This window comes from Cladophialophora psammophila (genome assembly GCF_000585535.1).
Source record: "Cladophialophora psammophila CBS 110553 chromosome Unknown aczJe-supercont1.15, whole genome shotgun sequence".
Classification (NCBI taxonomy): domain Eukaryota; kingdom Fungi; phylum Ascomycota; class Eurotiomycetes; order Chaetothyriales; family Herpotrichiellaceae; genus Cladophialophora; species Cladophialophora psammophila.
Genome location: NW_006912936.1, coordinates 512,264 through 538,550, shown reverse-complemented (window position 1 = coordinate 538,550; position 26,287 = coordinate 512,264). Strand labels below are relative to the sequence as shown.

Genomic DNA, 26,287 nt, shown 5'->3' with positions numbered 1-26,287 from the left:
TGCCCTATTGATCTGACCATGTCTGACTTGCGAAACTGATGATAGTCTTGCTGCTGTTATGTCGGAGGCCTGTTCCACTCGATAACCAGATGCGATGCCTGTTGTGGAAAAGCATAGTGGCGGGATTTTCTGATGAAAGCGAGCTGCGTGCTCGTCAAGGCAGAACAGCGAGAAGGGGGGAAGGTAGAACCCTGCATCGTGGTGAGAGGCTTGAGAGGATGTGTCGGTGGGGGTTCGTTGAACGTGAATGACCACCGGGGTGATAGAGGCAGGATATTTCTCAGTTGAGGGCGTGAAAGTGTCTTGACACTTTTGATAGTCGGAGAGGAAATCATATCGTATCCTCCTTAATATGTACTGTGGTTGCCCAATCAACGGATACGCCAAAACATTGCGGGTCCAAATTCAATCCAACTGCGGCCGCGATCGTGACAGCGCGCAGGAAAGCGACAGCCACCAGACCACCCGCTTCGAAGCGCCCGCAGAATGGTCACTTGCTTTCATCTCATTCTTTCCCTCTAGGCCATTCTTCAGCGACTGCATGCTACTTCTTGATAGAGGTCCGAGATGGCCTTTCTGTTTGGTGGGAGAGGGCGGCAAAAGCAGCCCGCTGAGATTGCAAGATCATTGAAAGACCTGCTTGTCAAACTCCACGAGCCGAATCCGAGTCCCAAGGTTTGCAGATCTGCCCTCACAACCCGGCTCTCAGATCGAGTGTTGACCCCTCTTGTACAGGTAGAAGAAGATGTCGCGAAACACATGTCCCAGATGAAATTGATTGTTCAAGGCACTCCTGGTTCGAACCCTCCTCAACCCCGCGACGAACCCACAACCTATTCTAACCAAGAGAGTCCAGAAGTCGAATGCAGCCCCGAACAAGTCCACCAACTCGTGCACTGCATCATTCAAGAAGACATCCTCTTTGAACTGGCAAAGTCCATCCGCCTTCTGCCTTTTGAAGCCCGGAAAGATGCACAGATCATTTTCTCCCACATCCTTCGCTACAAAGCCTCCTCAACCAGTACCTCGTCACAGTCTGGTCAATCGGAGCCCTCAGCGATCTCCTACCTTGTACTTCAACGGCCCGAGATCATTATTGAACTATGTCGCGGGTACGAATACCCCCAGTCAGCAATGCCGTGTGGGACAATCTTGCGACAGGCACTGGCGTACGACACAATTGCGGCCGTGATACTATACGACGAATCTCAGCCGGGTGAAAAGGCCGTGCGTTTGAAAGATTTGGACGTCAGCCGCAAGCAAACAGGCAAGGGTGTGTTTTGGAAGTTTTTTGAGTGGATCAATAAAAGCAGCTTCGAGGTGTCTGCCGATGCGTTTACGACGTTTAGGGTATGTCGATACGTTCTATGCATGGCCGATGTGTCTTACCATGGTATCCAGGAAATCCTCACCAAACACAAACAACTCGTCTCGCAATACCTCACGACAAATTATACCCTCTTCTTCACGCAATACTACAATCCCATCCTCCTTCTGTCCCCCTCATACGTCACAAAACGCCAATCCATCAAACTGTTGGGGGAACTTCTCCTCGACCGCAGCCACTACATAATCATGACCCAATACGTCTCCAGCGCCGACCACTTGAAACTAACAATGACCTTGCTCAAAGACGACAGAAAGATGGTCCAATACGAGGCATTTCACGTATTCAAGGTATTTGTCGCGAATCCTAACAAGAGCGACGAGGTCAAGAGGATCCTGGTCAAGAACCGCGGGAGGTTATTGAGGTTCTTGCCCACATTTTTGGAGGGAAGGACGGACGATGATCAGTTCTTAGACGAGAAGAGCTTCTTGCTCAGACAAGTGGAGATGTTGCCTGACGAGGAGTCTCTGGAGAGGGAAAGGGGAAACAGCCAAAGCGGTGCGGCGGGAGATGGAGGCGGGCAGGTCAGTGTCGGGGCATAGTGACGCTTCGACCTGGATTGATGTATCAACTCGGGAGACGAAGGTTTCCGCTCGTTTGATTTATGAACTGGTGTTGGCGTCGGAGATGACGGAAAGTATGATCGGATCTTTTGATTTGGGGCGTTCATGTTTCGCGACTTCTGCGTCGGAATAGCATTGGTGTGCGGTGTTGTTCACTCCAGGGAGTTCCCGGTCATGACGGTTCAGGGGCGGTATCACGGTATCAATATGGGTATCTGCCCGCATACATACATGCATACCGTCAGGATAACCATGGTGAGGAGGTACATAGGAGCTAAGAGCCGTGCCGTCTCACTTCTCCTCCACCTTCTTTGCTTCCTCCCTACGAGACAGAAGAAGCTCATGAGAAAAGAATGACGATGACGAAAGAAGCCCGGAGTAGAATGAATACACTATGCATGCATGCGTGAACGAATGAACGACCGTGGTCTAAATGAAAAGGCACGGCTCCTCCCAGAAGACGAAGCAGACGACGACGACGCTGCTGTAAATATATATAGTGGGAGATATCGAACGGGCTATTCAAGCCCCTCGACTCCCACCGGCTGTCCCTCGCCCTTGTTCACGCGTAGTACTCGGTACCCTGTCAAAATCATGCATTTCATGGAGATGAACGAACCTGCGTACCTCGGATGAGATACTCCGTAGTAGTTGTCCAGAAAGAAAAGGGGGTGGTGGTGTACATCGCGGGGTGAGGTGGGCATTTTCGCTGACATATCCTCATATGTATTTACCTCGTACCTCGTACCCGGATTATCCCTCCCACAACCAAGCGAGCTGGTGGGCGTTTCAATTCCTCTCTGTTCATTGATCGAGCGGACTTGAAAAACTCAAACAAAGAAACACGCTCCCAGCCCGCGCCCAAAAAAAAGGAGGAAAGACGGTTTGGATCAATTCATCAAAAAATGTCCTCATCCACCTTTGCATCCCGCTTGTCATCCAGACCAAGCTCGCCCATCTCATCGCCCAACAACTCGACTTCGACTTCCTCGCCCACCCAGCCTTCAAACTCCTCCAGGCCCTTTTGGACGTGGACTTTGAAGCGGATGACGTCCTCCAGTAGCTTTTCGATCCCGCCGTGTAACTCTTCCCTGACTCTTGAGCTTTCCTCGCGCATGCCCTCGTATGCCAATTGGACCTCCATCTCGCGCTGCTCGAGTTCCAACACGCCCTTTTCCAGCCCTTCCCTCATCCTACTCAGTTCTTTCTCCAGTTTTTCGATCGCCGAAGTTTGCTGTGTGTGCGCCGTCTGGCCATTCTCTTTCAAGGTCGAGTATTGCCGAGAAGCCTCCTGCACGCGATAGTTCAGATTGTCTATCTCCGTGTTTTTCTCGTGCAGGGCCTCCGATATGTTGTCGAGAAAGTCCCGGGCGTTGAGATCCGATTCCGCTGCGGCTTTTCGGCGCTCGTTGATCTCTTTGCGGAGCGAGATGAATGCATTGCGAACGACGCCGCGGAGGTCTAGATTGAGGAGATGCATGGGCGAATGCCCGACATTTTGGTCAGTGACAAGGCGGTCGGATTCAATGGGTGAGGCACGATTCAGGCGCGATTGAGATGTCGACGAGGAGAAATTCTGTTCCGACAAATTGAGGGACAGTTCGTAGTCTGCGCCTTTGGCATTGACTGCTGACGACGGGATGAGGGACATTTGGTAGCCCAGGGAATTGTACCGTTTGACGACCGCCTCTAGATCTTCCAATTTGCGGGCTGCTTCGACTTCCTTCTCGAGGACCTTCTTGTTGATTTCGTCGAGTGCAACCAGGGCATCTTCGTGGCTCTTCGCGAGTCTCTCTCGCTCTGTGTTCATTCGGTCAATGTCTTGGATGTTCAAGCCCTGTCGATCAACCGAGTGTTGCAAATTCTGCCGTTCTTGCTCCACAACTTCCAAGTCTGCCTCGACCTTTTGGGTTTCCGCGTCGAGAATTTTTATCCTTGAATCGTACTTTTCAATCTTTGCTTGGACGTTGGCGTTGTATTCCTCAAATTTTTTCTTGTCATCCTCCAAGATCTTAAAGTGCTTGTCCAATTTGGCGATGTCAGGCGCGTTCCGCTCAAATTCCTCGATTTGTGCCCTCAGCGCTTCGTGCTCCGCCTCATATAGTTTGAGCTCCTCCGCATGTTTGGCATTGATTCGCTCGAACTCATCCGTCATTGCCCGAATATGTGGTTGAAGTGCTGCTTCTTCACTTTCTTCATCATCCTCTGGGCCCATCTGCAGCCAGTCTTGGTAGGCGCCAAACAAGAATCTGAAGACAATGCGGTCGCTGGCTATGTCAACACCGGCCTCGGTACACGCATCATCATAAGCACCACGTGTGAAGTTGTCCAGCATCTGCGCGAGTTGCATCATCCAATGCAGCAACCCCAAGAAGCGAGGCCAATTCTGACCACCCACCGCCACCAGGTGTGATTTCGTGATGTCTCGTTCGTAAGGATATCTCAGCTGTTTCATTATAGGAGGGACTTCAGTATCGATGCTCTTCTGGAACTTGTAACCTGGATCAATGCGACGGTATAGCCACTGAAACATGAATGTGAAATCCTTCTGTGTTGGGGATTTGACCGAGTTCTGGGTCAACGAATGCTTCATCTCCAACTCGAAGTTGTTCTGCGTCAGATAGTCCAGCAATTCCTGGCTTAGTCGTGCCCTATACGACGAGTCTCTCAATGGTCTCGGGTCTTTAGGTGCGCCTGCCGGAGCGGGAGGCTGTGAGAAGAATGACTGATGCGCAGTGGTACCATGGCCAGAGGGACGAGAAAAGATACTGCTTCTGCGCTGTAAACCTTGCGATGCCGGAGTCTGGGAGCCAAAGAGCTGGTTTGGCGCAAGACTCTGTCGCCCAGTACTTTGACTTCCAAATATATTGTTCGAAACCGATCGCCGAGCCGTTGACATGCCCATATCTGCCAAGTTGCCGCCAGACGACGAACGTTGGAATATTGGTTGCGCAGGACGCTGGATGCTCTGGTTTATCGAGGTGGATCGCACATGGGATGCGGTGTAGGGCACATTCCGCAATTCGGTGTTCGAAGATGTGCGTTTGATCGCAGAGGCAGGTTGGGGAATTCCTGAGAAGTTCGTGATATTGCCCAAGGTCTCCCTAGGTCGACGGACGCTGAACAAGCCGGTGGGTTGGGACATCGTGGTAGACTGCCTGCGATCGTGATTGTGCCAGTCCCCAATGGACCTCTCGACATCCAAAAATCTGCTTACTTCAGTTTTTCGACCCTGTCGGCACAGTCAATGTGGGCGCAAAATGGAGAGGAATAGTGAGTCGCGGGGATTGTTTGTGGCGCTCAAAAGTTACGCGCTCGATAGAAATGGGGGACAAAGCGGCTTTCTGGTGTAAACAGACTATGGCAGGCTGGGCAGGCAAACCAGGCTACTTCAACACGCTAAGCCATCACCACGGCGACCGCTGACTAAGGTACTGATCACCGCACGTGACATACTGCCTCGGCTGAGCAGAAGTGAGCAAGCAATTGAAGATGGCTGGACGCCATCACATTGCCTCCTTCCATCGGGTCTCTTCTTCCAGCCTCGATTTTCTCATCAGAATTGTTGTTCCTACCTGTTGGTAACCTCACAATCTCAACTTTGAATGACTTAGTTTGAGGGATTATAGTCCGCCGACAATGGCGCCCCGCGAAGACCTCGTTTCATCGGCGGTAACCTTCCTTCAAGATCCATCCGTCGCATCTGCTCCCCTCGAGAAGCGGATCGAGTTCCTGAAATCCAAGAACCTCACTCAAGAGGAGATTGCTGTATCTCTCGCCCGTGCCAGCGGCGATGCAGCTGCCAACCCAACTCCATCACCACACAATGCGCCCTACTATCCTCCTCCAAACGTCCGAGGTCCTCCGGGTCCCAGATACCCCTACCCTTATAACCCATACGGCGACTGGCCGCCTCCACCACCGCCGGAACCACCCAAACGAGACTGGAGAGACTGGTTCATCATGGCCACCGTTGTCGGCGGTGCAGGATATGGCATTTACGTTCTTGCTCAGAGATACATCAAACCGTTAATATCGCCGCCCACGCCTCCGCAATTGGAACAGGATAAAGCCGCCATCGACGAGCAATTCAATAAGGCATTTGCGCTTCTCGATACACTATCTTCCGATACTGCTGCATTGAAACAAGCGGAAGAAGCCCGAACCCAAAGATTAGACAGCGCCATCACCGACATCGAAGAGGTTGTCGCAGAGCTGAAAGCCGCGAACCAGAAGCGAGAAGACGATGCCCGACGTATGGAAGCAGAGATTAAGAACATGAAAGACAGTCTGCCTCGCTCTGTTGATAATGTGCGAGACGCGAGTGAGAGACAGTTGAAAGAACTGAGCAACGAGTTGAGCAGCTTGAAAGTCCTCATGGGGAATCGCATGGGTAGTGGTTCCAGTGTCTTTGCAGTCCCACGCACGCAGCCGGCTACCTTGCCAGGCCCCACGTCTGCCTCCGCGTCAAACACCGCGGCAGCGACCCCTTCGGCTGAGAACACTCTCGCCGGTAGCGGTGTGAATACTCCAAGGCCAGCACCATCGTCGACGAGCTCGACATCACAACTCCCTACGTCAACTCCAACTCCAATTGCAGCAACTTCGAGCCGACCAACAACTACCAGCAAAGCCTCCATTCCTGCGTGGCAGATGGCGGCACTCAAGGCGGCAAATAATCCTAGCCCGGCGGCTGCGAGCCATGGGGCTAATGTGCCAGTCACCGCCAATGGCACATCTTCGGGATCATCCTCTCAGCAGCAGCAGCCGCCTGATGGCGCAGAGGCTGTCGCTGCTCTTAACGCAAGTTAGATATTCATATCCCAGCAAATTGGAAAAAGTGTTATTCTTTTGGGTTCCTTTTAATCATGAAGCCTCTCCGGCTCCGAACCGTTGCCGTGCAATCTCCCTAAAAATACTCATAGTCTTCTCTTCCTTTTCTTTCACTGCTTGCAATCTACTTTCTCGCTCAGCGCGCCTGGCCCTCAATGTCTCCTCTCTGCGAAGTTCCTTCTCACTCTTCTTTCTTTCCTGCTCCTTTTGCATCTTCTTGAACTCGGCTAGACCGTCCTCCTCCCCCATGAGGTCAGAATCAACTAGATCCACATCGCCGGATGCTTCCTTTGAAACTGCAAAGGAGCGATTTGCTTCAGCACGCTCGCGGCGCTTCTCTAATTGGCGCTCGCGGGTCCCCGGTTGGGCGCGCGGTAAAAGCTCGTCGAGGCGCTCTTTTTGAATTTTGCGATCTTGTTGGCGTTCGTGACGGAGCTGTTGCGTATGCTCCCGGCGGGTGGCGTGGGCATCTTCTGTTGCCTGCTCGTCGCGCGCACGGAGGTCTTCAAGGGAAGGGATAGAGGCGCCGTGGCCTCGAGACTTAGCGGAGTCATCGTACTCCAGGCGGCTTGTGAGGGATGAGGGGAGGGTGGGGCCGAAGTCTACCTCTTCGGTTTCATCGTCGCCCTGCGCCGGCGGTCGAGTGTCAGATGTCCTCTCCTGATTCCGTTTTGTGCTTGTCCTCCGGTCGGAGTCGGACGAGACTTGGTCTTGCGCTCTCGCCTTGTCTAAAGTCTCCGAATCATACCAGCCCTGCGCAAGTTCTCCACGATTCCTGCCATGTTAGCCTGCGTATTTACCGGGCCTTCCATCTCCACACCCCAGCGCCGCTGGAATCAACGTTCAAACACTTGCTTTTCCGCTGGCTCTCATGAGACGTCGGCGAGCATGTGGTGAATTCTTACCATTTTCCAACGAAACTCTTCCACCGTCCCTTCACTTCCACGTCATCCAAATCCTCGAGGTTCAACTGTTTTTGGATATCCAGATATAGCGCGAATAAGGGCCGGTATGCGGGGAGGTCGTGGCGTGAAAGCTCTCGCGCTCCATGTGGCAATGGCTTGGTAGGTGCAGGAGATTGCTTGATGCGCTGGTGATGCGGTTCCTGAGATCGGGAACGGTGGGAATGGTGGGAGCGTCTGTGGTCATGACGATTGGGAGAACGTGAGCGAGAACGTGAACGAGGACGGTGGCGGTGGTGTTCTGGCATTGTGCCTGCGTTGTTCTTGGGAGAGCAGGGGAGAGACGGAGTCCCCATGCAATGACATCGTTGTGGTGTGGTCTTTTTCGCTGCGCCGAAGTCACGCCGCAGTTGAAGGTGAGCAAAGGTGAGGATACCTCCCCGAGGATCATGCTTTAAAGCGGCGCAATATATGCCAAGACCCATGCCAAGCCGATGTTCGAGTTTTTGTCAGGTCCGTTTCTCTCTAATGTAGATAGTCCTTTTCCATAGACCTTTTTGCATTATAGACTTAGTGTCTGGTCGGTAGACTTTAGCCTTCGACATGCACATACTTGTGAGCGACTCCAAAATCTTTGATGGGAAGATATGCTGACTCCTGGGCCAGGTTGTAAATGATGACGGCCCTCCGTCGAATCAATCATCGCCATACGTTCATTCTTTAGTGGCCGCTCTTCAAGATGCTGGGCACTTGGTATCAGTGGTCTTGCCTCACGTCCAGAGGTCTTGGATAGGGAAAGCACACATGGTTGGTCACACTTTGACTCCGACTTACTATCGCCCCGGCTCCCTCTTGAAGGACGACGGGATCACCTCGGATCGGCCGTTTAACGATGACGGAGAAGAATGGATTTTGATAGACGGCACACCGGCAAGCTGTGTGCAGATCGGTCTCCATCATGTCTTCAAGGACAGGGGTCCAATCGACCTCGTAGTCAGCGGCCCGAACTATGGTCGCAATACCACCGCAGTCTTTGCTCTGTCCAGCGGGACCATTGGCGGCGCTATGGAAGGCGCAATGAGCGGCGTGAAAAGCATTGCCTTATCCTATGCTTTCGATTCTAGAGAACACGATCTCGAAATCGTCTCTGCCGCTTCGAGGTTGAGCACTCGACTGATGGAAAAGTTGACCAAAGAGTGGCCGGACGACGTGCATTTATACAGCATCAACGTTCCTCTCCGAAAAGGGGTCGAGAATACCAAAATTCTCTATGCTGAAATGATACAAAACCGATGGTTCAGCGGCAGCTCGTTTACCGAATTGCCCGAGGAGGTAGACAACGAGAACCCAAACGTGGAGGAGCAGATAATCCGCGAGACTGGTGAAGCTAACGGCAACAACGGGAACAACAACAACCGCGTCACAAGGAGAGCTCATCGCAGGTTCAAGTGGTCTCCGAATTTTGCAGACGTCCGCAAGGCGGTAGTCGATGCTGGCAAGGGCGATGGCTGGGAGGTCCTGCAAGGAAACATCACGTAAGTCTTCTAAAGATGACAGTGGCTGAGGAGGCACACTTATAGTCACAGGGTTACCCCATTGATCGCCAATTTCTGGCACTTACCTCACTACACCGGTGAAATCAAGCTGTGAGTAAGTTCACCTTGGGCGATTTAGGTGACGCAGCCCCGGCACAGTTACTGATCGGCTCCTCCACAGAGATGATACTCGTTCAAGCTCAATAGCCTGCAATATAGACCCGAATTTTCCGCCCATATATGCACTGATTGATTATCCGGATGAATATGTGCAGCCTCTCATTCTATCCGGCCTCGGACAGTTAGCTCCAGCGCCTGTTCGGCTCATTTCGAACCTGGGTGACTTGCCAGATCCTTCAAACCGTGTTTTGCAATTTACTGCGTACGAGAGAATTGACTTCGAGCATGCCATGCAGCACTTGCAGACCTCTCTTGTTTGCTCCTATGTCATCCGAAAAGCGCTTATTCGCAAGCACTATCTGTCGAATACCGTGTCTACCTGGTTAGTCAAACACCCGAGCAGCGTTCTGGCGAAGCATTTCAAGCCATGTGTGCATTTCGAACTTGACTACGCAGAATTTCTAGATGAGGCACTGGTGGATGCATGGGACCTGACCGAGAGCTTGGCGGAAAACGAGCAGCAAGAGTCCGTCGAACAAAAGAAATGGTGGATCTTGAAGCCAGGAATGAGTGATGGTGGCAACGGCATCCGACTATTTTCAACTAGCGGTGAACTTCAGACCATCTTCGAGGAGTGGGAAAAGGATGCACCCGATGTCGATGCCGAAAGCTCAAGTGGGGAGGACGAGTTTCATCATGTTCATACGAGCAAACAGGGCGAATCTCCTGAGGGTAACGCAATGACATCTCAACTCAGGCATTTCATCGCCCAACCCTACATCGACCCTCCTCTACTACTGGAATCCTACGGCTACCGCAAGTTCCACATCCGGGCTTACGTGTTGGCGGTTGGAGCTCTGAAGGTGTACGTATACAAGGAGATGCTAGCGCTTTTTGCGGCAAAGGCGTATCAGCCTCCCGCTTCTATCACAGGCCCTAATATGCTTGACCTGGCACAACATCTGACAAATACCTGCTTTCAAGATGAGGCGACCAAAATCACCTCTGTGCACCGGTTCTGGGATCTGGAATCAACCGGAATGCACGCAAACTGGAAGGACGACGTATTCCAACAGATCTGCGACATAACTGGCGAAGTGTTTGAGGCTGCAGCTCGTGAACAAATGGTCCACTTCCAAACAGTGCCGAATGCTTTTGAAATCTTCGGCGTGGATTTCCTAATCGACCACGACTGTAATGTGTGGCTACTGGAACTGAATGCCTATCCGGACTTCAAGCAGACAGGACAGGATCTCCAGGACACCGTTGTCGGTGGACTTTTCCAAGCAGTCACCAAGACTGCAATTGCACCATTCTTTGGTATCGCCGGACCTGGAACGGTACAGATGCCGCTAATAAGATCGATCAATCTAGGCCGGTGCTGAGAGCACGCCTGTTGAAGCAAGATCAAGCGGCCTGCATCCATTCTATCGATTCTTTGTGCCGCCCTGCGATCGGCAACCCTTCCGCCTATTCTAGCATGATGTTGTGCGACATTGAGATCCAGCTGCAAACAAGCCAAAGGGCGCGTCCTACTACTTCGGATGCAACGGGACATGCAGTCTTCCTGCAACAAACCCTTTTGACAGCTTTTGATCCTTTGTTCCTTGTCTATGGGCACCTAGTGGTTTGCCGACAGCCAATCACTACTGGTGACAGGTTCCCGGGACTCTGTCATTGCCCTTTCCTCTTGGTCTAACTAGGGGATGCTGGTCGAATAGGTCCCATCCCATCTGCCTCCAGCCGAAGAATGCAAACGGAGCGAGACAGCAAGGCTAGCTACAAGTTTGTGAGGTAGCTTTGTTGCAGAACACGAGTCTCGCACTTCCTTCGTGAGGTTATGGTTACGCAGCGTGCTGTCAGTCTGACCTGACACCAACCCGCTCCCATTTGGCGGCAGTCTTGAAGACTGCCTCTCTTCTGCGCAAGTTTCGTCCCATGCAGGCTGTAGAAGCCTACCTCAATATTCTGACTCGCCAGAAGAGATGAAATGGTACCAACGAGGCCGTGTCACTAGCTAGTGCGAGGCTGCAAAGCATGCCGTAAGCCAGATTGAGTCCACCCTCATCGAAATCCAACAGAGATTCAGCCTACTACTATCTCCTTAGCCTATCGTTCATGCAGTTGTAAATGCTAAAGCCGCGAAATGGCTTCTTCTCCGGCCTGATAGCTCCTGCCACGCGAACGGAACTGGCCCCCAATTCTTGCCACAGATCAAATTCTAAGCACGAGTCCATCTCACCATCACGACGACCTCCTCTTCTGGTCACTCATAGTCTGCTTCTGTGCTGAGTCTACATGTCTCCTACTTTCCTGGGAATCCGTTCTGTGGTATCGAACAAAAAGTTTATGTATTCTCGATCAGGTGCTGCCTACACGCCTCTGTCTAGGCAGACATCGCTGCTCTCACTTCTGCCTCACTACCACCTCTTGTTGATCGAATCTTACTCCTCTCCCACTACAATCCCACGATCCTCTCTATTGACGAGACAGCAAACATGGTACTTGACGCCCCACCTGAAGTCCCATTCATTTTGAGGGTGTTTCAGCTCCTCACCGTTGTTGCGTCCTCTTTCTTCTTCGCCGTTGCTACGATCGCCAACTCATTCTCCATAACCCAAGCACCGAAAACGGGAAATCTGCCCAAGTTTCATTTTGGCTTGGCTTGTATCGCTGCTATCCTGTCTTTTGCCGAAGCAGTAATTGACCTGAAGAGATCTTACGCCTACCAAATCTCCGATCCGGACGCCGTTTACGCCCTCTTCCTCTCCCTGGTCTGGGCTATCATCCTGCTTAGTCTTACTGGAACTCCCGCAATCACATCATTCCCTCACCTTGGAACTTGTACGATTCTTCTCGTCTGCCAAGGCGCGGTCTTTGTACTCTCCCTTCCTGGCACGGCGTCCCGGGACGAATACCTACTTGCACGGTCCCTTCTCCAAGGACTTCAGCTAGCAGTTGAGATTGGTCTTCTCGGAGATATTCTCCTCATTCGACTCGTACAGCGGAAGAAACACACAGAAAATGAGGATGAAACTCGACCGCTGCTGGGCGATGAGTCATCTCCGATCAGCCCCAATCTACACAGCGAGGCACAAGGACCGGACGAGGAAGAAGCAGACAGACTGCGCATTCGAAACAGACCATTCTGGCAGTATTTCGCCTCTTTCAAGCTCTTTGTGCCATACATGTACCCAAGGTCTCGCAGGTTACAGCTTTACTTTGGTGGAGTGTGCGTCACCAACGCTTTGACGAGAGTCGTTACAATTGCACTCCCTCTCAGTCTCGGCATGGTCATTGATGGACTCGGAGAGGTGATTCCTTGGAAGGCAATTGCTCTATATGTTCTGCTCAGATTCTTGTTGTCACACGCTGGCCTCCCACTCGTTGAAACCTGGTTGTCTTGGCGAGTCAACACTGATCTGGTGGTCGCGTTGCAGCGACATTGCTTCAGTCACATCATGAACTTATCGGCCGATTTCCACGATTCCAAAAAGTCTTCGATCATCTGGCAAACAATGCATCAAGGTCAAGATGCGATTGACTTGCTTCATGACGTTATGTTCCAATTCTTGCCTACAACGGTCGACTTGATTTCGGCAGCCGTGGTCCTCACATGTCTCTTTGGGCCTTACATGACCTATATAATTGCATTAACGGTGGTCCTGTTCTATTGGCTAACTTTCAAGGCACTTGTCAAAAAGAGATCTATGCGTCGGTCTTGGTTGGATGCATACCACGAGCAGTATTACCAAATGAGCGAGTCAACCTTGAATTGGTCAACAGTGTGCCAATTCGGACGCATTCCATATGAGATCCAGATGTATAGAGAGAAAGGCGACATCACTCAGAACAGAATGCTCCTTTGGTGGGTATATGAGACTTGGACCCGGGGACTGCGCCACGTAATTCCCTGCATCAGCTTTGTTGCCGCATGCAGCGTGGCCGCCTTGCAAATCGCACATCATCAGCACAAAATTGGTGATTTTGTTGTGTTAATCACATACTGGGCGCAACTCACTGGACCACTATCTTCTTTGGCAAGCGAATTATCAAGAGTAGCTGAAAAGCTAGTTAACGCCGAGAAGCTGGTGGCGATACTGGAAAAGAAGCCACGCATTCAGGACTTGCCAGATGCTAAACCCTTTGTGTTTCTAGAAGGCGCCGTTCAATTTGAGAATGTTTCGTTCTCTTACGATGGCAAACGACAAGTGACAAAGGGTGTTACCTTCCGGGCGGAACCAGGCCAGACTCTAGCATTAGTCGGACAGACGGGAGGTGGCAAGAGTACCATTTTGAAACTCCTTTTCCGATTCTACGACGTGGACCAAGGCCGCATCTTAATTGATGGCCAGGACATCCGACACATTAAGATGGAAAGCTTCCGCAAACACATTGCCATGGTTCCTCAGAATCCGGTCGTGTTCAACAAGTCGGTGCTGGAAAATGTCAGATACCCTGATATTGACTGTACTGTCGAAGAAGCTATTGAAGCCTGCAAAGCAGCAGCACTACATGACAAAATTATGTCCTTTACGCATGGCTATCAGGAAAAGGTGGGCGAGCGCGGCACAAAACTCTCGGGTGGCGAGCTCCAGCGACTCGCGATTGCGCGAGCGATCCTCAAAAAGGCGGACATTCTGCTTCTGGATGAAGCCACCAGCAGCGTCGACAGTATCACCGAGAAGAAGATTCAAAGCAGTATCCGCCAACTCTGTGCAGGCAAGACTGCATTCGTGATTGCGCACCGTTTGTCTACAGTTCTGCACGCTGACCATATCCTTGTCATTCGCGACGGCGAGATTGTCGAGAATGGCACGCATGAAGCTCTGATCAAACAGGATGGCGCTTACAATGAGCTCTGGCGTAGCCAACTTCGCCTGCAGGCTGAGGAGCGTGAATCTAAATCCCGGTCTTGCTCCCCAGAAAAACTGCATGCACCCGTCCTCATCAACGATCTGAGTGCCAGTGGGCAAGAGACCCAAGGTTTGGTCAAGAGGATGAGCAGAGAAAGCGAGGATGGGGACGCAGAGCAACAAGAACCTAGATCCACCAACGAAACATCAAGCATCCAGGAAGAACAGCGTCGAAGCCATCAGGCATCGCATACTGCTGTTGACGCGCGAGGTAGGACGAACACCAAAAGACTTGCCCATGCTCTGGGTAGGAAACTTTCGCGCTCAAAGTCGCCGGGGAAAAGCGGATCGTTAGAGTCAGTTCTCAACCCCGACGCTCGAACGTTCAGACCTCGACGATTCCAAGATGGCAATCACAGTACAAGTTTCTCAGTTGGAGAGATGTCGGTTGCGAGAGAAAGCCATCCGGGGAATTCAGTCAACGGACAGTCAATACAAGACAGACTCGAGACGCTTTCCAACCAGGAGAATAATTTCAAAGGGACGGTAGCGAAAGGTATTCACAATTCGCCAGACGTGGTTTCGGAGCCGCGCCCACCCTTGCTTTTCCATTTGAAGCGAAAGTGGGCGGGACAAGGTCGTGAGGCCTTGGAAAGTAGAGAGAAACATTCTATCGAGAGTTCAAGAGAGGCACAACCGGAGAGCGACGGTGCCAAACCAGAAATCAAATCACTTTCAGGAAACGCTCGCCGGCGGTTGACTGCCAGCGAGCCTTTCCCACAGAGTATCGATGTCGAGGAAGATTCGGATGACTCATCAGAAGATGCGAATGTGCTGCAATCGGCAAAATATTCGAGGTTACCACAGATTTCATGCAGGAGGACTGTATCAGCGGTGAATAGAAAGACGGGACAATCCAGTGAAGAGGAAGGATCAAAAGGTGTTGAAACTGGAGCATCAGTTAACACGGCAGCAACGAGCCCGGCTATTCTCACTCCAAGATCGCACCTGAAGGTTCCTGCCAACTCCCCAGCATAGGAGGAGAACGACGGCTCTGCATCCTATTGAGATGAGTACTTTGAGACATTCAATTGGACGATAGCATTTCCTAGACCTTTGACAACATTGAGCACCCTCCGGCGACGAAGAAGCGCAGGTTTTCATCATTCAGTCTTGCAGAACGAAGCATGGGGTCCTTGTTGGGCCTTTACAATGAACATGTTGTCCTCACCATGATGGATATTATCACCCGATAGTAACTATCCAAAGAGTCAATTAGGCAGCAATACGCATGTTTTGATACGTCATTGGACGCCCTTTGGCAAATCGGCACTGTGCATGCGTCCAGGGCATCTCCCTCTCAGTAAGTGACATGTTTAGCCATCTCAACTCTCTCCAAGTCGATGGTTTCCACTTCTCCGCATTGTCGCCCATTTCCGCAACCACCAACGACTTGTGGTATGTAATATATACTCGTCCTTTCAATTCCCAGCTGTGAAACATCCTCGACGACGATGTCCACCTCTACCAGCGGCCAAGGCATGAGCAATGCAGAAATTCTGGAGCTCGTTGCATCCGATGGCACTCAGAGCTACGTCTTCGAGGAATCGTCACTCAACCAAATGGAGGCCAACCCTCCGCAAGATGCTGTCTCTGCTGAAGATGTACCTCCGAATGGTGGCTATGGCTGGGTTTGCACAGCTTGTGTCTTCCTGATCAATGCCCATACCTGGGGACTGAACAGTGTAAGCACCATGAAACGAACGAATTGGTAAAAAAAAAAAAAAAAGAAAAAAAAGCTCATTTGAGACAGGCATGGGGTATCTTCCTAGCCCACTACCTCAGTGATCCTGCTTTCCAACACGCGTCACATCTCGAGTACGCCTTGATTGGCGGTCTCTCAATCTCCCAGTCTCTGTTAAGTGCGCCTGTCGTGAACATCTCCACGAGGCACTTAGGCATGAGGTTCACTCTTCTCATCGGCACCGCCTTGCTCTTCGTTGCCCTCTTCGGTGCTTCATATGCGACAGAGATATGGCATCTGTTCTTGACACAAGGTGTTTGTTTCGGATGGGCCATGGGCTTTCTCTACATCCCGGCTACTGCTGCTCTCCCCCAATGGTTTTCCACGCGCCGGAGCCTCGCCATGGGAATTGCATCTTCGGGAGCTGGTCTTGGGGGGCTGGCGTACAATCTCGCGGCAGGTGGCATCGTCCAGAGCTTGGGCATGAATTGGGCTTACCGCATTTTGGCATTCTGCGGGCTCGCTGTCAACGGAGCCTGCTCACTCCTGCTCAAGGACCGCAACAAGGCCGTTCAACCTTTGCAAAACGCTTTCAACTATCGTGAATACGGCCACATTGAGGTTATCCTAGTCGTCATCTGGGGAGTGCTTACTGAACTGGGTTATATTGTCTTGCTCTACTCTCTACCCAACTACGCGACTTCTATCGGTCTCACGGCTGGACAAGGATCCGTTGTTGGTGCTGTTCTCAATCTTGGTCTTGGAGTCGGCAGACCGGTGATTGGATACTACTCGGATGCCTTTGGCCGTATCAATATGGCAGCAATTATGACCGCGCTCTGTGGAGTTCTCTGCCTCGCCTTGTGGGTGCCAGCGAAATCCTACGGCGTCCTCATAGCCTTCGCTCTGACATCAGGATGCGTCTGCGGCATCTTCTGGAACACCGTCACACCAGTGACCGCCGAAGTGGTAGGGCTCAAACGACTGCCTTCTTCCTTTGGCATCATTTGTCTGTCATTGGTTGTGCCGACGACTTTCGCCGAACCGATTGCCCTTGAAATGGTCAGTGCGTCTGGATACCTCAGCTCGCAGATCTTTGTGGGCTGTATGTTCCTCCTCGCTGCGGCAAGTACGTGGGTGCTTCGATCGTGGAAGATCAATCAGGTCGAATTGAAAGCCGCAAGGGAACAAGGGATCAGCAGCCCAGGTGCTGCCTCACAGACCAGGATGGATCATGGATATTGGCTGACACCACAAAGACTGCTCTGGCTGGGCAGAGTATGAAAACGAGAATCTCGTGGGAATTGTTGGGCAGCGCGAGGACAAAGGTCCAAGCGTTCCAGACTGTGTCAACTCTGTGTCAACTCTGCGTGAAAGCCTTCAGGTCTCATTATAGCCTGATTGTCTCTGCCAAAAACAGTTTGCTGCGCTGTTGTCTACTACCGCATCTTTCGGCCTTGCCACCGTCACCTTTCAACCCTGTCTTGAAGAGCTTGAATGCATGTCTCAGGAGACAATGCCCCAACAACCATGTCAAGAACAGCTTAAAGAAAGGCGCATAGAAGGCTCCAAAGTCTTAGTATTCGACAAGACGACCTTCTGGGTCATTGCCTATCAGTCTCCTGGAGCACCAGATGTCAAATTCACCCGACAATGCCCTGACAAGACACCGGCGTCATGTACTCGGATGCGAATGAAAGCGCTCCTCCCCAGGGTAAGACCACGACAACAAATCGGCGTACTACGAAAAGTTCTTTGTACGCTGCGGTTCGGATGGCTGAGCCAGCCATGTGTATCGACCTTCTGTTCGCATATATCAACCCTCTGTTCCTCCACGCTCACCTCGCTAGCACATAGCCTCAATCCACACAGCAAATATTCTATCAAACTTAGAGGTGCCGACCAGCAATCACCATGGTACAACTTCCCAAACCAGCCTCTTTTCGGGGTCTCATTTTCCTTGTTGCAGCATACGATCTCCTTCTCACCAGCGCAACGACCTATATCCTTCCGTGGATGGCCACGATTTTTGCTCTGCCTGACAGCTTATGGCTCTGGGTTTGGAGCTCGCGTGATAATTTTCACGAGCGCTGCTTGCTCTGCCTCAGTCTTAACTTTGCTCTATGGCTCTGTGACACCATGGAAAGCGGCGACTTGCTTTCCTGGGCCAGGGCACATCCTCACCTTCATTCCCTCACAGTCCCGGTAACTTGGAATGCTATGGCCCTACTCTTCCTGCAAGGCGAATATTTTGTCTCAACCGTGTCGGGCGTCATTGTTGCTCTCTCCTTGGCTGACCAGACGGCGTCCATTTTCTTGCACCATGTCATGCTAGCAGAAGAGCTCCTCCTAGAGGTCTTCCAGCTATACTTGTACACAAACGCTGCAGTTTGGATTGCCTCCAAATGCTGCTGCGATGATAAGAAGGTCAGCAGGGGTTCCACAGCCGAGATCCCCCAACTTGGATATCAGGAATTGGCCTATGAAGATGATGGTGGCATTTTCGAACCGCCAGTCCCTGGTTCTTTCCCAGCCAGCAACCAGCAGACCACCAATGAGTCACATCGATACCACGAAGATAGAATTTTCAGCAACAGCAGTCGTCAAGGGGAAGAGGACAGGAAGGAAAAGAAAGGGGACAAGAAAGATGAAAAGGATCTGGAAACCGAGGACGAGAGCGAGGAGAGTGAAGAAAACGTCTCGAAGATAGGCGACAACGGCGACAGCAGAGCGGTGACTCGTTCGAAGGAGCCAGCAGAGGAAGCATCGAAGCAAAACGACACTGATACCGACACCGACTACGACGCAGATACGGAATCCCCTTGTCACGGGGATCCCGCACCTCGCCGTCGCAGCCGTTGCCGTGAGCTGCACGCATTTTACAACATCTCACTGCGCGTGGCGGCGGTAGCTGAGACCAATATGCGCCGACATTGCGACCCAGTTACGCTAACCACGGCCACCACGGGCGCGGCAGAACAGGAAAGAAGAGAAGAAGATGCCGGTACAGGCCATGACATGGACGCAGATGCAACAGAGATCCGCCATCTCCAAGACCTTCCCGCAAGTTTCTTTCGCTTCCCCTTCCGTCCGACCGGCCACCTCGGCCGTAGGAACGCTTGGGACTGGACCAACATCAACATCAGATTCCCCACCCTACAGAGCGATTGGACACCGTCGTCAAGCACGGCGAATGCACGGAGCCTCGTCGAGCGAGGCGAGGTTCCGGAGCAAGGACCGCAGCAAGACCAAGACCAAGACCAAGAATGGAAATGGGGGTAGAGATACATCGTGTTTCCTGAATGGATCTGTTGAAGCTGGCCGGCATTGCTAGGAATATGAACATCAACATGAATATGAATATGAATGTCATAAAGGGTATCCTAAATGTCCACAAGTGTCTACCTATACAGGTGCAAAAACACCTATATGTCTACACCTGTCTCATGGTTTTCGTTTCCAATGATGCATGCACGCTTCTGTCCCTCTTCTCCTCAACTATCCTTGTTTCTGATATTCCGTTTCTACAGCACATAGTACTGCACAGTCGCTCGGCTCATGGCTTAAATTTCAATCGCAACCAAAAGCAGGAAAATCTCAAAATGACATCAATCGTGAATAAAGGAGATTCGTGGGATCGTTCGTCAAGAGGGAATCGTGAAACAAATAGTTGGTTGTGAATCATGCTTTTCTGGGTATCAAGGAGGTGATTGGGGGCAAAGAAGGCCCTGAAGGGGTGAAGTTTGTCGAGCTTTGTGACTGGACAAGTATGATGAGATCTGAAAGTTTGACGATTGATGGCGTCGACGGCTGTATCTTACGGCATTATAGGGCGGCTTCTGTTTCGACAGATGTGGGCATGGCCGAGCGTTCAGTTAGTTCCTTCCTCTTCCTCGGTATCGAGCCATCAAACTTTTCTTGCGTCAAATCTCCCAGGGCAGTTCGTCCTCCTCGCACCTCATACACGTCAAGTATCCAAGTCCTCCACCTCCCCCGTCACTCAGACTCCTCAAATCCAGTTCGAGGCAGTTCCTGGTCAATGGCTTCACAATATCTCTAGCGACGTTCTTGATCTCGTCAATCTTGCGCTCAAATCGTCGTAGATTTTCGCGACTGTAGAGAGAGTGAGTAGAGCCGGGGGGTGGAAGCTTGAGGAAGCGTTTTAGTTCGTCGTGCGCGAGAAATGTGTCGGGGTTGGTAGCACCGATCAAGCGAAAGATGCGGCCGGTATTGATTGCCGATGGAGCAGGCGCATGAGGCTGATAGGGAGGAGGCGGTGGTCGACCTTGTGGACTCGGAGGTATGTTTGGATTCGCATGTCCGCTACCGGGTCTCGAATTTGGACTGTTTTTCAATATCCCTCTAATCTCAGGGGTTGTATTCTCTGCCAGCCATTGGCGCCAGAGACTAACGGCCAACCAGCCAAGATAATCATTTGCCGGGTTCACCCTCTCGCCGCGAGTCGTGGTCAGAGTCAACCTGAACAACTTTGTTTCGATCTTCTGCTTCAACTCCTCAAGTTCGTCGACTTTGTCTTCGATCAGATCAATCACTGATTGAGGCACTTCATATCCTCCGCCAGAGTGATTGGGTGGCTTGATGTGCGGCAAGGCGGCTGGCCATTGGCCTACTACGTGGGTCAGTGCTTCAGAGAAGATGCTTCGACTTCTTGCGAGGTAACCAAGCTTGAGGTACGACGGCGGATATTTGGCAATCTGCTTGAAGAGCCGAGATGAGAAACGCAAGAGGTGGTGGTCGATTCGAGGTCCAACCACGGAAAGAGCGTCGTACATGTCTGCAAGTGAAAGGAGAGCCCTACATTCTGAATAGGCGGAGGCGATGTTGGAGGAGTTTAAAATCGGAGCGTAATTGTAAAAAATGCGAAAGAGGTTGTCATAGTCTCTGAGGAGCGGGTTCGTGAGGCATGGGTCAGGAGGGGCTGCTGCGAGTTGAGCGCTGGATTGAGAAGCCGGGCTGTGGTGAGAAAGGGTCAAGTTGGCCATCGAACGGAAGAAGGATGCGTGGATGGGTGGATGTCTTGGGCGTTCTGGCTGAGAAGGCGGCGGCGGCGGCGGTGCTGCTGCTGCGGTGAAAAGACCACCCTCGGGAGTTTTTTGAACCAGGATGGGCTCGTCGTCCTCGTCAAGGTCCTCCCAGTCGAGTTCATACCTCCATCTCCGCCGCTGGCTTGGAGCCGGTGCCGGTGCTGGTGGAGGGGCAGAAATAGAGGGTCCAGGAGTAGAGCTGACTTGAGAAGACTCCTCCCCGATATCACTCAACGCCCGGCCAGGTCGCGAAGCAGACGTCACATTGCGCCCACCTTGTTGCCATTGACCTCGAGACCATTCTTCGCTTGTGCTGGCCTGAAAGAAGCCCGAAAATTGGGCCAAGGTAAAACTGTGTAGCAGGTATCTCTTCTCTTGACCATCGCATGCAATGACTATCTCGACATCCCCGGTCTGTAAAAAGAAGGGAAACTCATTTTGCGGGACATGAGAGGAGGCCCCATAATGTGAGCGACCTCGGTGGTGATGATGCCTCGATCGTGAGGTGCGGGAAGCAATAGAAGGCGCGCCTCGAGATTGGGAGAGGGAGCGGGAGTGAGGGTGTTCTGCGACCTCGGCGCGTGAAACCATCGGTAGAGCTGAGGTTGGGGTTGTTTGCTGGACGGGGCGAGATGGTGCTTGTGGCGCAGACTGCCGGTTCATGTCATGTCACCCAGAAATGGCATTCATCAGGAATTGTTGGTATTCGAGAGAAGCTCATATGGAAGACGGTCGCAGTCTTTATTCCCCTGGATAGAAGCCGACCTTGTCACCTTTTTTGCCCGCTGCTTCTGCCTCGCAAAGCTGCCTTGCGAAGCTGCCTTCGATTGTCGCCCACAGAAGTCGGGCGTAAGTCGTGGGAGTCGCAGGACGTTTCTCAGCAGACAAGTACCTGAGACTGGTTGACCTCGTCGACGCAACTTCGCGTGTTGCAGTATGGCAGCCGAGGGGTCGATTAATTGCCTTCGGGGTTTGTAGCACCTGTCCTGGTGCTGAAGCACACCTTTGCGACGTCTTGTCTCTTGCGCGCCATGGTGGGAAAGGCGTCTTGTGGCCTGGGTAGAAGAGGCTTGAAGAGGCTACCGCGGGACAGAGAAGTGGCGAAGGAGCAGCAGAGCGCAGGCCGGATGGAGAGTAGTCTGGGATCACTACTGGATAGGAGTGCCTGGTGTGGAGGGACCTGCAGCTCGAGTCAAGTCTGTCCAGTCCATCTCAGCCAGTCGTGCCCCAAGCTGAACCAAGGCAACAAGCACCACCAGTCAACGCCCCCATCTCATTTGTAGACAACACAGGGCGCTAAACAATCAGCTAGAACAAGATGAATCCAGCGGATCCGTCAAAGGCAAGTCCCTTTTAATACTCGCCAGTGATCATTAATCCTCGCAGACAGCGCGCCTGGACACACCGCAAGAGGGTTACCAGGGTCAGGCGGACTACTGTTGGTATATACCTAGTCTCCTCTCTAGATCTTTCAAAAGCCCTTCTCTACAAATGCACCCTCGACGACGCTGCATATGTAGGCCATTTCGTCGAGGCTCTTTTCCCACCCTCCCAATCGCCATGCTGATCGCGCCTGCAAGTTGTGCCATGCTATGCTAATTCAGGGTCAAGAAATGCACAGGGAAACCCGCAACGCCACCATCGTCGCTTCTCTTCTCGACGACCGCTGTCTAGAAGACTGCAGTCAGTCCACTTTTGGACTGCCGCTTGCTGAACCGCTTTCTCCCTTTCAGCGACTCGGCGTCGCCGCCTGAATGTTGCTTGTGCAGCATTCCTCGCCCAGAATGTGATTGATTTGCGTTGTGAGGACTGAGATCCGTCGGTTGATCAATGGTGCTGGCATGGCTCGACAACGCCGAGGACGAGAGATTGAGGGCGTCGTCGTTTGAGTAACTGTTGTTGGCATTCTGCGAGGATAGCGCAATTTCTCGTGCTCGTCCTAACACGTCCAGCCACTCCTGCGCTGCAAGCGCTGTGGCCATCGGTTCACCTGACTGGGGCTTTAGGTCCTCGAAAACATAGTGTCGGTCCTTCTGCTCAATGTGTCAGTTACCCATTCTTGATCCCTCACTACTCTCACGTGGAACTTACGGTGTTGACAATCCATTGGGTCACTCCCTTGGAATCGGTCGCGCTGGAATATTCAGTCCCTGGCGAGAGGAGCGAGATTTCCGACTTCGGCTTCTTGTCCTCCCCACCAGCCGCGGCAATAATGATCCTTGCACTCGAGGTCACCATAACGAGCCTTTGCCGTTTCTTGGTGTTGCTGCCGCCGAACAATCTCGATAGTTTGCCCCCGCCCTCGTTACCGTGCGGACTGTGAGGGTTGGGCGTCGACAACACAGTCAGATTGCCTAGCTTGAGAATCCGCTCGTTATTTCTCGTGAGGACAGGTGACCATTCGATGTCGAGTTGGCTTGGCGGCGGGAGTTCTGTAACAACTCTCGGCTGCGGCTTTTGGTTGTTGGGAGGGAGCATCGTCGGATGCGTACTGTGGCCGGGAATGATATCTGGTGGATAGCTGTCTTGTGCACTGCTGCCGTTGAGTTTGATAGGTGGTGCTGCAGGAGGAACATATGGCTTTAACCGCGGTGCTATCTGCTTCCACAAGTCTCGACCCCACCGGATGCCGGTGAAGAAAGGATGGTTCTTTGCATGTTCGATTGATAACCGTCTTTGGGGGTCGAGAACTAGCAACCGCTCAACCAAATCTCGGGCGACGTCAGGAAACCCTCGTGGAAACTCGTAGTCGAGCGCAACAATCTTCTGGAAGGTCTGATAGTCGTTGACGGCCTTGAAAGGCGGCCGTCCCGCCAATAGTTGATAAATGATGCAGCCAAATGCCCACATGTCGCTGGCCTTGCATGCGTTCTTGTCGGTCAGCAACTCGGGACTCACATACTCTGCGGTGCCCACAAAGGAGTTGGCCCTGTTTTCGGTCGAGGTGGAGTCGGGTTCGAAATCGACTCTGCCTTCGGCGTTCCGCCTTTCAGGCAGCAGTTTGGCCGTTCCAAAGTCGGTGACCTTGATGTGCATGTTTTCGTCGAGCAAGAGATTTTCAGGTTTCAGATCGCGATGGATGACGCCCCGGCTATGCATATACTCAATGGTGTCCAGTATTTGTGCGCCGTAGAATCGAGTGCACTCCTCATCAAAGGTCGACATCCGCTTCAGAACTCCGAGCAGCTCTCCACCGGGACACAAATCCAGGACAAAGTATAGAGATCGCTCATCTTGGAATGTGTAATACAGTCTCACCACGCCCGGGTGGTCGGTCAAGCGGTTCAAGGTGTCTTTCTCGATGTTAACGTATTTGACCTTCTTCTCCTTGATGATATGCCTCTTGTCTAGGACCTTGATGGCATACTGTCGTCCACTGGCGCGATCCGTAGCGGCGAGGACGGTGCTGTAAGAGCCCTCTCCAAGGGTCTGGCCGAAATTGAAGTCCCTCACACCCTTCTTGACCGGTTTATAAGCTACAGTTCCATCTGCTCCAATCTCCTTCTTTACTCCGACGGCGGCTCCGCGCTCTTGCCACTCCTCGGCGCTAGTCAGGGGACGGTCTTCCATGTTGTACGGGGAACTTGATAAGGGTGTCTGTATGGAAATAGGGGTGGTGGAGAGGGGTGTGTTGCCGGTCGGTGTACTTCCCATGCGAGGGCCGGGCACACCCCGAGAAGTTCTCCGCGGAGGTAATGGTCCGTTGCCCGGGGTATATTGTCCTTGACCATATGCTCTTTCGGTGTGACTATCGTCTCTTGACGGCACTCCAGCAACGTCTCCCAGTCCCGAGCGCTTTGAGGATGTCCGTTGAGGAAATCCTGTGGAGCCTGACCCATCGCTCCGAACTCTATACGATCCTTGCCGGGAAACCCCGTTGGTAGCTGAGCCGTTGACCGGCAACTGAGTGTAATATGCGGAACCCGGACGTGAGGCATTCGACCTGGGATCGTGGAGGTTCTGAGGCATCATGGTAGGATATTGAGGAAATTGTGCTTGTTGCTGATCTTGATAGCTATAGGGGATGTTTTGTCGCTGGGCGAGCCGCTCGGCGGATGCATTATTTTGGATGAAGCTAGGTTGCGTGGGCGTAGACGATGGTATTGACGAGAACGACGGGGGAGCTACCGCGTGAGATGGGAGGTCTTCGGGCCCGGTCTCGGACTCCATTGGGGACACAGGGCTGTGAGAGCGCTGAGGGGTGGCGGAGATATAATCTGTCCTCCCATCGGCGTCGACCAGAGGCGAAACCCGGGGGAACTGAGATGCGGGCGGTTGAGGCTGCAATGGCGTATCGGGCGAAGCATCATCGGGATTCGCAATCCGCAGCGGACCAAGTGAGAGGTCGGCCATTGTGGCACGGGGGATTCAGACTCGTGGACGAGGTGGCTTGGACAGGAGGAATTGTGCCCAATGACGTCTCGGTGGTGAGCGGTTTGATCAGAGTAGAGACTCTGGTGTCCTCATCGCTGCGGCATCCAGAGCAGCAGTGAGAAGGTGAGTGTCTTTTCTTTGTCAAGATGCGAGGATTCAAGACAGATTGCGAGTCGTTTCAGATTGCGGGTTGCGAGTCCCCTGGATCTGATCTGATCTGGGACACACGAGTCTGATCTAGGGCTCTCGTTTCGACGGACAGCACAGAATGAGGACGACGGCGCCGAGGGCGAAGAGCTTGAGGTGCGGTAGCGAGCGTGGGGAGAGAGTGATTGAATAAAAGAAGAACAGTAGTTGGTGAATTGGTGCAGCCGGGTAACGAATTGATGGTTTCGAAAGGTTCGCCAGGATGATGGATGGATGTTGGGTCGCGCTGCGGCGCAGCGCAGTTCCCAGGACAGATTAGCCACCGATTAGCCGAGAGAACTGCAGTCGAGACGCGATCTTCGTGCTGATATTATCTATGTGTGTACCGAGTATTGCACTGATTATATTCACACTGTTTGCGCCGCGTCGAGCAATTACTAGATGGCCATTTTCCACTTCGGCTGCGCAGATGGACGCAAAGATGCAAAGATGGAAAGATGGGAACATTGCGGTGGAGTTCATGTGACCACCAAGACATCCACCAGACATCCACGTCCGTCGTATGTACAAAAGATTCCCCCGCTGCGTAACCGGGGCGGGTGGTCTATCGACAGCTTCTCGTCTTGTTGTACGGAGTACGCACTGCGCCTTCTTCAGAATGACCGTCTAGAATGGGCAGACGTGGAAGGACCGCGTGGAGGGAGGTGTGATTCAATGTCAACCCATCATTGCCATCGTGTCCACATCAAATGTTGCTATCAATGGCAGAGGTAAGGGAACA

General features: G+C 52.4%; 10 protein-coding genes across 10 annotated transcripts; 6 read left to right on the top strand and 4 right to left on the bottom strand.

The window, feature by feature from the left end:
* Positions 1–567: 567 nt before the first annotated feature.
* Positions 568–1,929, top strand: A1O5_09128 (calcium binding protein 39; the record flags this gene model as incomplete). The annotated part of the gene is made up of 4 exons (XM_007749708.1): positions 568–675; positions 736–796; positions 857–1,350; positions 1,402–1,929. 4 exons carry the CDS (start codon positions 568–570, stop codon positions 1,927–1,929), a joined length of 1,191 nt encoding a protein of 396 aa, XP_007747898.1.
* Positions 1,930–2,848: 919 nt separating this feature from the next.
* On the bottom strand, positions 2,849–5,095 carry A1O5_09127 (uncharacterized protein; the record flags this gene model as incomplete). The annotated part of the gene is made up of 1 exon (XM_007749707.1): positions 2,849–5,095. One exon carries the CDS (start codon positions 5,093–5,095, stop codon positions 2,849–2,851), a length of 2,247 nt encoding a protein of 748 aa, XP_007747897.1.
* A 494-nt stretch (positions 5,096–5,589) lies between these two features.
* Positions 5,590–6,762, top strand: A1O5_09126 (uncharacterized protein; the record flags this gene model as incomplete). Its single annotated transcript, XM_007749706.1, has 1 exon — positions 5,590–6,762. One exon carries the CDS (start codon positions 5,590–5,592, stop codon positions 6,760–6,762), a length of 1,173 nt encoding a protein of 390 aa, XP_007747896.1.
* Positions 6,763–6,816: 54 nt separating this feature from the next.
* Positions 6,817–7,993, bottom strand: A1O5_09125 (uncharacterized protein; the record flags this gene model as incomplete). The annotated part of the gene is made up of 2 exons (XM_007749705.1): positions 6,817–7,558; positions 7,689–7,993. 2 exons carry the CDS (start codon positions 7,991–7,993, stop codon positions 6,817–6,819), a joined length of 1,047 nt encoding a protein of 348 aa, XP_007747895.1.
* A 295-nt stretch (positions 7,994–8,288) lies between these two features.
* A1O5_09124 (uncharacterized protein) lies at positions 8,289–10,725 on the top strand (the record flags this gene model as incomplete). Its single annotated transcript, XM_007749704.1, has 4 exons — positions 8,289–8,300; positions 8,352–9,220; positions 9,272–9,331; positions 9,420–10,725. 4 exons carry the CDS (start codon positions 8,289–8,291, stop codon positions 10,723–10,725), a joined length of 2,247 nt encoding a protein of 748 aa, XP_007747894.1.
* Positions 10,726–11,838: 1,113 nt separating this feature from the next.
* Positions 11,839–15,234, top strand: A1O5_09123 (uncharacterized protein; the record flags this gene model as incomplete). The annotated part of the gene is made up of 1 exon (XM_007749703.1): positions 11,839–15,234. One exon carries the CDS (start codon positions 11,839–11,841, stop codon positions 15,232–15,234), a length of 3,396 nt encoding a protein of 1,131 aa, XP_007747893.1.
* Positions 15,235–15,710: 476 nt separating this feature from the next.
* A1O5_09122 (uncharacterized protein) lies at positions 15,711–17,224 on the top strand (the record flags this gene model as incomplete). The annotated part of the gene is made up of 2 exons (XM_007749702.1): positions 15,711–15,941; positions 16,010–17,224. The coding sequence occupies 2 exons, from the start codon at positions 15,711–15,713 to the stop codon at positions 17,222–17,224; spliced, it is 1,446 nt and encodes a 481-aa protein (XP_007747892.1).
* An 855-nt stretch (positions 17,225–18,079) lies between these two features.
* Positions 18,080–19,222, top strand: A1O5_09121 (uncharacterized protein; the record flags this gene model as incomplete). The annotated part of the gene is made up of 1 exon (XM_007749701.1): positions 18,080–19,222. The coding sequence occupies one exon, from the start codon at positions 18,080–18,082 to the stop codon at positions 19,220–19,222; it is 1,143 nt and encodes a 380-aa protein (XP_007747891.1).
* Positions 19,223–19,863: 641 nt separating this feature from the next.
* On the bottom strand, positions 19,864–21,576 carry A1O5_09120 (uncharacterized protein; the record flags this gene model as incomplete). Its single annotated transcript, XM_007749700.1, has 1 exon — positions 19,864–21,576. One exon carries the CDS (start codon positions 21,574–21,576, stop codon positions 19,864–19,866), a length of 1,713 nt encoding a protein of 570 aa, XP_007747890.1.
* A 1,079-nt stretch (positions 21,577–22,655) lies between these two features.
* A1O5_09119 (AGC/PDK1 protein kinase) lies at positions 22,656–25,338 on the bottom strand (the record flags this gene model as incomplete). Its single annotated transcript, XM_007749699.1, has 2 exons — positions 22,656–23,018; positions 23,077–25,338. The coding sequence occupies 2 exons, from the start codon at positions 25,336–25,338 to the stop codon at positions 22,656–22,658; spliced, it is 2,625 nt and encodes an 874-aa protein (XP_007747889.1).
* Between the last annotated feature and the right edge of the window lie 949 nt (positions 25,339–26,287).